The sequence below is a fragment of the Carassius carassius genome, chromosome 21, assembly GCF_963082965.1.
Source record: "Carassius carassius chromosome 21, fCarCar2.1, whole genome shotgun sequence".
Taxonomy (NCBI): Eukaryota; Metazoa; Chordata; class Actinopteri; order Cypriniformes; family Cyprinidae; genus Carassius; species Carassius carassius.
The window spans coordinates 19,074,336-19,084,255 of NC_081775.1; the positions used below are offsets into that span (position 1 = coordinate 19,074,336).

Genomic DNA, 9,920 nt, shown 5'->3' on the forward strand with positions numbered 1-9,920 from the left:
CATTACAGTATTATAAACCGCTCACAAAATAAGCTGTAAATGACCTTTAGGATTCAGTAGTTACATGCTGGGTTTAATTTACATAAAAAAAAATCAACCAATAAACCACAAAGCACCTTTAAAGATGATATTACCTCATAAGCTTTGAAAATGTTCCACTATCCTGTCGCCAGAAAGCCCCTTTGTTAAACCCTTTGTCATTGGGCCAGTGCAATTTCTAATGTTCCACCTGGATTATGAAATTGTCCGAATTAATCTTTTGTATGTAGGTTCAATAGTAATATATGTATGGATTCTAATAACTGGGTTAATAATGGCACCAAACATTTGCAAGTCACAGTCTATGTGACTGTGGCTGTTTCTCACCATTTGTAATATATATTTATTTGAAGTTGTATATTTTTTATGGGATGGTCTTTGAGGATACTGAATAAGGGTGGAGGGCATTTTTGCATGATTGAGAAATTAGATATGTTGTCATATTTATTTAAATGCATTCAAAATGATTGACACTGTTTAGGAAATAGCACTTTTATGCTGTGCATTTTGTGCTTTGTGCCGGGTTGAGCAATCATCTTTCAAGTGAATACAAATGTCACAGTTCACTCAGATAATATCTAACACTGGAAATATTTCACAATATTTGTGTCCTTTTTTTAGTTGAATGGTAGAATAGTCTAGTTGTAAATTACAATACTCTGTCTTGCTGTTAGATGTTGACTTGTACGGGGGAAAAAATAAATGAGGAATAATTTGAGAGTCATAGATTCACTTTTCAATTCACATTTTAGTATATTTACATATTGTAAATACATTCACTACAGATTCACATTATGTTATAGATATCTACATCAAATGAAACACTCAGAAACTGAGAACCCCTGAGACTAGAAAGAGAACCCATGCATGATATGTTGGAACAATATTTAACTTTTTTAATAATTAGAATACCTTTTAATTACCTTTGCCATAATCCAATGCTCACAAGGTTAAAAAAAACTATAATTTAAACAACTCTTTTAAATGTAATATATAGCAAATTTTAAAATAAACAAAATTTTTCATAAAGTATAATAAAATTGATTTAATTTGTTTAGGAATAATTTCATTTTAATATCAGAAATTTATTAGCATTTTTCTGTATTGGCCAGAATATCAGTGCATTCCTAAAGAAAATGTTTTGAAACAGTGTTGTTTAACTTTCAAAACATGTAAAACTGCCTGGGTACATGTTCTGAAAGTTTTTCCATTACAGCAGGATTAATCCCACTCTTCATCGTCGTCCTCGTCATCATCAAATTCATCATCCTCTTCTACAAGATATGGTAGATTTGGCATAAGGTAAAAGGTTAATAGGTATGCAGGGTCCAGCAGACCAACTTATTGTTTAAGAATAAATTACAAAATATATTGTGTATATAATAAAAGAAAGGTACTACTTTCCTTTCATAATTACTATAATAAATGAAAAAAGCAAACAAAAAACACTAGTGATTGAGTGGTTACCTGATGAATGGATGACTTTACTCCTCTTCTGCATCACCATCATTAGAGCTCCAACTATTCCCTCTCCTGAATCCTGGGCAGGTGAAGGTGGATCTGGGTTGGCGGCCACCTGGGCAAAAGACATTACTGTATATAGCTTGTATAGCATGTTATGCTTTAAGCATAATACTAGCAACAATTTGAAGCTAATATTATGGGAACATTATTTGTGTTTAGATCTTTTTTTAACCTGATCTTTTCAAGGAAATTTACTATTTACACTGCCGTTCACAAGATCAAAACTACACTAAAAACAGCAATATTGTCAAATATTATTACAAATTCATATAACGTTTCTATTATAATATAATGTCAAATAAATAAAATGTCATTTATTTTTATAATGGAAAAGCCAATTTTTCAGCATGCACTACTTTAGTCTCAAGAAACATTTTTTATTATTATCAATGTGAAAAACAATTGTGCTGCTTGATATTTTTGAGGAAACCGCAGAATTTTTGCACTGAAATAAAAATGTTTAGTCATTACAGTATTTTTTTTAAATCAAATAAATCATTAATTCTTAACTATAAATTAAAATGGTAGTGTAGATACTCACCTTTTTGAGTTTCATCCCTGACTGTATCTGGGAAAGTAATGCTCCTCTACCCCCTTCGCCTCCGCTGGATGCCTGAGGTGGTGGACCACTTGGAGTTGAGGGATTGCTCCCAAAGTTCACTGGAGGAGGAGCAGCGGGAGGTGGAGGAGGAGGTGGCGGAGCCGGACCGCCTGCACCAGGTTTGGTTGAGACTGGAGGGGGTGGAGGGGCGAAGCCCGAAGAATTGCTTCGGGGAGGATAGTTGGATTCAAAGGGACGAGGTGGAGGCACAGAAACGTCTTCAGGTGGAGGAGGAGGAAATGATTCACAAGATGGAGGAGGGAAGAAATCAGATGGGGGAGGAGGTAATGGCATTTTAGATTGAGGCAGAGGTGGCAAACATTCACTACTGTCTCTTGGAGGTGGGGGTAAGGGTGCGCTCCTCACTCCCGGTCGTAGAGGTGGTGGAGCTGCCCCAGCAGGTTCGGGCGGCAGAAAGCTACCTCGTCTTTCGGTCCTTTGTGGTCCAGGTCTCTTTCCTGGGACAGGGGCTAAAGACTCCCTACGTTCTCCTGGATGTGGTGGTGGGGGTAAACCTCCACTGCGACCTCCAGGTGGAGGAGGTAAGGGTGCGCTGCGGGGTCCTGGAGGTTGAGGCAAGGGTCCAGTACGGCCTCCAGCAGGAACCGGTGGCAGGGGGCCTAATGATGTGGAACGGGCTGGCATAGGACTGCTGCGGCCCTCAGGGGTTTGTGGTGATGTAACTGCTCTTGGTGGTGTAGGTGGAAGGGAACCTCGATGAGAAGGTGGACCAGAGCATTGACCCGGGACAGGAGGTAGAGGCCCCATTCGACCTTGAGGTAGTGGTGGCGGTGCTGAGGAGAGCCCAGACGGCACTTGGGGAAGAGAACCCCGATGTCCACTGGGAACAGGAGGGCGTGGAGACTCTAAACAGAAATTAAATAATAGATTAAGAAAAGGATAGTTCACTCAAAAATGAAATTCTCTTATTAATTACTTACCCTCATTCCAAAAGACCTTTGTTCATCTTTGGAACACAAACTGAGATATTTTTGATGAAATCTCAAAGCGTTCTGACCCTGCCTAGACAACAATGCAACTGACACGTTCAAGGCCCAGAAAGGTAGTGAGGACATCGATAAAATAGTCCATGTGACATCAGTGGTTCAACCTTAATTATTATGAAGATACTTTTTGTGTTCAAAGAAAACAAAAGTAATGATTTTATTCAGTTTCTTCTCTTCTGTCTCACTCTTCTTCACAACTTCACAATATTAACAGAACACAACATATGGACTATTTTGACGACATCCTTACTGCCTTACTGGGTCTTGAAAGTGTCAGTTGTGTTGCTCCAGGGCATTTGTGTGTTAAATTACCTAGATGATTGGCTGGTATTAGCACAATCACAGAATTTTCACTTTTGGGTGAACTATCTCTTTAACATGACAAATCTAACAATTTAACTTACCCTGTTTGCTCACTTCCTTTTTAACAGCCTCTATTCCACCTGAACGCTCAATGACATCATAAATGAGTTGAGACGTTTCTGAGTCATTCATATCTGCTTCACTGATCCCAGCACGGGACAGAAGTTTCATCAGGTCTGGGTCCATATTGTTGGAACCCATGCCAAGGTGACTGACATGCCTAAAGTCATGACACAAAGAAACATAAGCTAACCAAAAACCTTTTCAGAATCATTTATCTTGGTTAAAGTGAGCCTGCTATTCACTCACGTGAATCCACTGGGTGCTCCAATATCGACCTTCAACAGTTTGGATGACTTCTTTTTATTTTTCTTGTCTTTCTCTTTCTTGTCTTTCTTTGATTTAGAAGGGATAATTTGGTTCTGGATATTACTTGGTACCAGCGGAGGCATGGGAGAAGAGGTAAGAGGAATGCCAGAGCCTGTGATTGAAAATACAATAATATATATATAGTAATATATATAATATATATTATACAGGCCAGGTAATGTTTTAATAGTTACAATAATCATGTAAAAAAAGTAGTTTATTAAAAAAGAAAGAAGGAATAACAACAATAGCAGCAGAAATAGATTGGACTGCCTTGTTTTCTAATACAAAGTAAAGGTTAATGAAAATGTCTATTGAAAAGTCAATCAAAAATATTTAAAATACAGTCAAATACTTTGTTTCGCAAAAGACAAGCACAATAGTAGTGTGAAAAAGTGATTTACTTACCATTTGGCGGAGGAAGTGGTGGCAAAGCTCCATGATCTAAGAATAGAAAAGAAAAATATATTTGATTTGCACCTTGTTCAAAAAACCTACACTTAAATATATATATAAATAAATAGAAGAAAATAATAATTAAAGCCGTGATTTTGAGAAATCACGTTGTTACCTCTATATTCTTTTTTCTGCTTTTTCTCTTTATGTTATTAGAGGAAAACATAAAACAGTCATTTCAAGTAAGATGCCTTGTTAGATCATCTTCATAATCAGATTTATGAATCACTTTGAATTGACAGAAATGGTTAAAAACAAAATAATTGAATACCAAAACGACTGTTTCTCTGGCTGATCTTGTCCTCCACTACAGCAAAGAAATTTTCAGCCTCTCCTACATCTGCAAAGTTCAACCCCACTTGACAGTCCTGAGGAGAGATGCAAAGTTTAGTTTTTTTTTCTATTATAAAGATATCTAATTAAAGTAAGATAACTGAAGAAAGCATACAGTAAACTATTAGATAATAAACAGTAAGTCCTCACTATTTAAGCTTTTAGATTTAACCTAAAATGTGACTATATTTTTGTTTTCTACATTAGTTAGTTCAATCAGTCTTTAAAAGAGAGTTTGTCTGACAAAAAGGAAGTATTTTTACAGTGTGTCTGATAGCGGGATGACAGTATGATGTGTAATAGTTATATGAGCAGTTATGGTTTTTCTCAGTAACAAGTACATGTGTTTTCATGCATGCAAATAATGTGGGTAACTTAAGCTTCTTTTGCCTGCATATATGCAACAGCAGACTGTATTGTTGTAGACAGCAATATGAGGAAGTACCAGTGATGCGCTAATTAACCTTACAGGAAAGAGAATTAAAAACTTCCCCAACACACACACAAAACATTATATATTATTGCTATGTCATTCTGTGTGTAAATGTTAAAATCAACTGTAAGAATGACGGTGAGCATATGACTCACAAGGTTGCTATGAAATTATGTGAATACAACAGCTAAATACTCACATCTCCTGGGAAAGTATGAAAAAAAGGCCTGGTCCTTTGGTACATCAGTTGGTTATAGATTTCCTGTTCCCATACCAGCTTCCCTGCCTGAAGGGAAGAAACAGGTCTGAGATCATCTCTGTCAGACAAACATGGGTTTGAGGAACTACTCGAGGGTGAAAATTGTATGTATTTTTGAGATTTTAATTCATGTTAAGAACCTTCATGTCATAGAGACGGATGAAAAAGGATCGCTGAGGACTGTCTTTGACGAAACAAACTACTCCAGACTGCTGTGGTGTCCAGCGGTTCGGCTCACTTGGAAGAGCCATGAGTAACTGCACAACCGCTGAGGACAGAGACTGCAGACGAAACCAGAAAAAAAGGTCATAATTAGTCTCCTACTTTCACAAAGGCCTGTTTTTCTCACATGCATGATTGCATGTGATTTATATTCACTAATAAACACACCAAACAAATCACACTCTGTGTCCAAAACATAAGATGGCAGATACACAGTTGCTGTTTACAAGCCTCATTCTGTGGCAGGAAATGTCTTTAAGCAACTTCCCCTGTCAAACCCCCCTCGGTGATCACAGTTCAATCTGCAGTGAAGGCTAATTTCACACCTTCTCTTCCTTTAATCACAAACTCTTTCACTTGAGCATTCAAGCAGCACCAAAAATTACCCACAAAATGGCAGTTGCTGCACTGTCGGGTCTGCAGCAGAGGTCTTGATGTGTTAGAGGAAGGAAAGAAAAATTGAAGTCTGTGTAATTTTCCATAAAGTTAAATAGTGTGCAAATTAAGCCATACAATTTCATAATTGGTGCATATTTTATGTGTGTGGTGTATAACCTCAGTAGTCACTTTAGATTAACACTTCTGCTGCATCAATGCAAATGTTAACGTAAAGAATACAGTCGGCAACAACAGGATCTGGTCCTGAATGTGTCATAATGGAATGATGAAATAAACAAGCAAGTACAGAAGCAGAAATAAACAACCCGGTACAGAAGTGAGAAACATTTTTGGATAAGCTGGTTAACCAACAGATTAATTAGATAACAGTTTATTAGACAGTTTAATAGCTACACAGGATGGATGGATGGATGAAGTGACAGACAGACAGACAGACAGACAGATAGATAGATAGATAGATAGATAGATAGATAGATGACAGACAGACAGATGCTATGCTGCGATGCTGCGATGCTTCGATGCTGTGGTGACGTCACCGTATGGGAACACCTCTTGGTGTGAAGAATTTCTGAAGCTCTGTAACATCCCGCCAATCTTATTGGCCAAATAGCACTTGGCACCACCTTACGCTTGCATAAGCATAGTATACCTGCGTGCCGCACGCTATTTAGCTTAGATTTCCTTTTCTTCAGGAAAGCAATGAGTCAATGGAAGGTAGGAGCCATGTAACAGGTTTATTGTGGTGGGGGGAGGGTATTTGATACTCATGAAAGGTAGTCTTAGCAGCAAGTTCTGCACTCGGGAGTACAGTTTCTGTAACATAGAGGACATTTTTACTCAGCTTCAGGTCCATGGTGACGATTGAGTGCCACCTTTGGCTCAACCTCACCGATATTAAATAAAATAATAATAAGGATCTCAGGTACATCAGGCCTGATGCAATAGTGATTCCATACAGTGACATCACCGCAGCATCGAAGTGACCTATGAAAGGGAACATCTCGTTACATATGTAACCACGGTTCCCTGAATAGGGAACGAGATGCTGCGGTTCAGGCCGTTCCATACCTTGATAGCATTTCCTTAGTATCATGAAATCTAAGCGAAATAGCGTGTGGCAAGCATACCATGTGACATACCATGTGTACCATGTGTAAGGCGTTGCCAAGCACTATTTGGCCAGTAAAATTGGCGGGATGGTACAGGGCTTCAGACATTCGTCACACCAAGAGGTGTTCCCATACGGCGACGTCACCGCAGCATCTCGTTCTCTATTCAGGGAACCGTGGTTACATTCATAACCAAGATGTTTCCCGGAATATGTGCGTGTTCACACACAACCCATTAAAGGGCCATAATGACACGTGACATCAGGATGTGACGTATAATGTACAAGTCGAAAACGCTAGGCACAATAAATTTCACTTAAGCTGGCGAACGATCTCAGTTTCAGCGCAGATAGTGAGGAGCTTAACTGATCTCTGCTTCATTTCATGTTTTTTTGTTGCGAACGTTGATCTGCCTTCAAAACACCTGGTGAAATAGTCGCACGATAACGTGCGTCATCACTACAACACACCCTTTACGGCATTAGCTCTGGCTTTTTTTCACACAGAGTGAATCCGGCAATAGTACTAGGTCCACAACTCGGGATCGATCCTGGGACGTGTTTGTGTTCACACAGAAGGCGATCCGGCAATTTTCTGGGACCAACATGCAGTGTGAAAGGAGCTATAGATAGATAGATATTTAGATAGATAGATAGAAAGATACAGTAGATAGACAGACAGATAGACATATGACAGACAAATAGATAGACAGATGACAGACAGATAGATAGATACAGTAGATAGAGAGAAAGATAGATAGACAGACAGATGACAGACAGACAGACAGACAGACAGAAAGAAAGAAAGAAAGAAAGAAAGAAAGAAAGAAAGAAAGAAAGAAAGACAGACAGACAGTGTGACAGTGGGTTGGGGCAGAGAGCCGTGGGAAAGGGTCGAGGTCGGTGTAGTTATTGGAAATGAGTGACACCTGCACCACTCACTGGTCTCGAGTCCCACGGAGGAGCTCCAGAAGTATAAAAGAGGAGTTACGACAGTGAAGGACGAGAGAGGACCAGGCCTGGGTTTTATTTTGTGTTTTGGTTTTGTGTTTATTTGGTTAATTGAATAAACTGTTACACTGTTTTACATTTAATATGCTTTTAATAAATGAGGGGAAAAGCTTTACAAAAACTGAGATCAATAAATGACAGTTTCTCAAAAAGAGAAGTAAAACTTTATGGTCAATAGTTCTTTTCTTCAGATATTGCAGAACATTTTTATATTTTTGTATGGTAACAATTACTTTATTTCAAAATATTATTTTGCTGCATAAAACTTTTAATACTATCTTGCAAGCCATAAAACAAATGTAAGCAGTGATAAAAACAAATTAAGTAACCCCATTAGACACTGTGTGTTTTCAAATTCTTTCAAAGCATGCAGTCAAATTGTAGCCCACGGTTCGCACAGATGTCACTCCATTTTATCAAGATAACACTTTTACCCATCTTCCCTCTGCAAAGTGTTCATTTCCCTTACGCTTGTACTGAAGGCCCTTGAACTCACTTACCACACACCTCCTGCCCAGCAGATCCTCCAGCCTCTCATTCTCCTGTGTACTGAGCAGAGAGCTGCCCACATTCTCCTGACCTTTCCCCTTCGGTGCTCGCTTCATGTCCTCATATGCTCATGGAACAAACCGTTAAAAAAATTAAACTCGAAGAGAAAGAAAGAAAGAGACCCTGGAAGAGAACGAGCGATCTCCTCTGCACTACCGGTGACTACACTGAAGAGCAAGCACTGAGTTTCTCTTCCTAGTTCTTACTCTCAGCATCAGCAGACAAAAGGTTTTGACAGGAAATGGACAACCACACTTTTTTTTCTTTTCTATTTTCATTCTCTCGCCTTGTTGTCAGCGTGACACACTGCTGTATGTTCATGTTGCTTTCAGATGAGAGCGGAAGTCCCCTCAGAGCCGCCCTGTCACTGCATCAGATCATCAGAACAGCCATTTACTGTCTACAATGTACAACTATACAAAGATAATCTTCTGTTGGTTGGTTCCTGTCTGGTGACTTTACTAGCTATCTGTATGTCACATAGGATGAAGAGCAAAAAACAGATGGGTTGAGGAATTCCTAACAGTGTCAAATAAAATAAAATAAAATAAAATAAAATAAAATAAAATAAAATAAAATAAAATAAAATAAATGGTGGTGAACGGAAAATGAAACAAATCATGGCAGTGTCATGTAAGGGATTTTTGGCTTTCACAACTGTTCACCAAAAAGTACCTCACACAATCAAACTGTTAAAAATAGCTATTAGCTGAAGGGGGAAAAATATATTTTTTTAGTTCTCTTAACAAATGCAAAAGTACTTTAGTCAAGTGAATTTGTTTGTCCAGTAAATGTGAAATCTCTTTCCAACTCTTGTCATAGCAAATACAGAGCATTTGTTTAGATTAAAATATATATATATATATATATATATATATATATATATATATATATATATATATATATATATATATATATATAAATATATATATATATATATATATATATATATATATATATATTACAAATAATAGGACTTTAAAAAGCACAACATGTTACTAATATACTACTACTAATATTTTTATTCAATAATATATGCAATTTTTTAGTAAACAACATTTAGTTGAATACCCCTTTAAAAAAACATGTCAGCATGATACAGGAATTCATGTAGGCCTACCTTGATATTTTATGTCCAAAATATCATGGTGATATAACGATACTTTTTTATGATACATATAGATTAGAAAATGAAGTGTAAAGAATTTATGTATATAGTAGAGTCTATCTTTGGAAATATAGGAGGC

General features: G+C 37.6%; 1 protein-coding gene across 1 annotated transcript; it reads right to left on the minus strand.

The window, feature by feature from the left end:
- Positions 1 to 772: 772 nt before the first annotated feature.
- Positions 773 to 8,854, minus strand: wasa (WASP actin nucleation promoting factor a). Its single transcript, XM_059503629.1, has 11 exons — positions 8,625 to 8,854; positions 5,525 to 5,665; positions 5,325 to 5,411; positions 4,631 to 4,727; positions 4,475 to 4,501; positions 4,312 to 4,347; positions 3,844 to 4,015; positions 3,576 to 3,754; positions 2,105 to 3,030; positions 1,507 to 1,615; positions 773 to 1,313 (listed from the first exon to the last, which is right to left on the minus strand). The coding sequence occupies exons 1-11, from the start codon at positions 8,727 to 8,729 to the stop codon at positions 1,261 to 1,263; spliced, it is 1,932 nt and encodes a 643-aa protein (XP_059359612.1). The 5' UTR covers positions 8,730 to 8,854; the 3' UTR covers positions 773 to 1,260.
- Positions 8,855 to 9,920: the final 1,066 nt, after the last annotated feature.

Coding starts and splice junctions, on each gene's coding strand:
- wasa (XM_059503629.1), bottom strand. CDS start 8,729: ATGAAGCGAGCACCGAAGGGGAAAGGTCAGGAGAATGTGGGCAGCTCT. Junction 5,412..5,524: donor TCCGTCTCTATGACATGAAG/GTTCTTAACATG, acceptor TCTTCCCTTCAG/GCAGGGAAGCTGGTATGGGA. Junction 3,031..3,575: donor AAAGGAAGTGAGCAAACAGG/GTAAGTTAAATT, acceptor ATTTCTGTTTAG/AGTCTCCACGCCCTCCTGTT.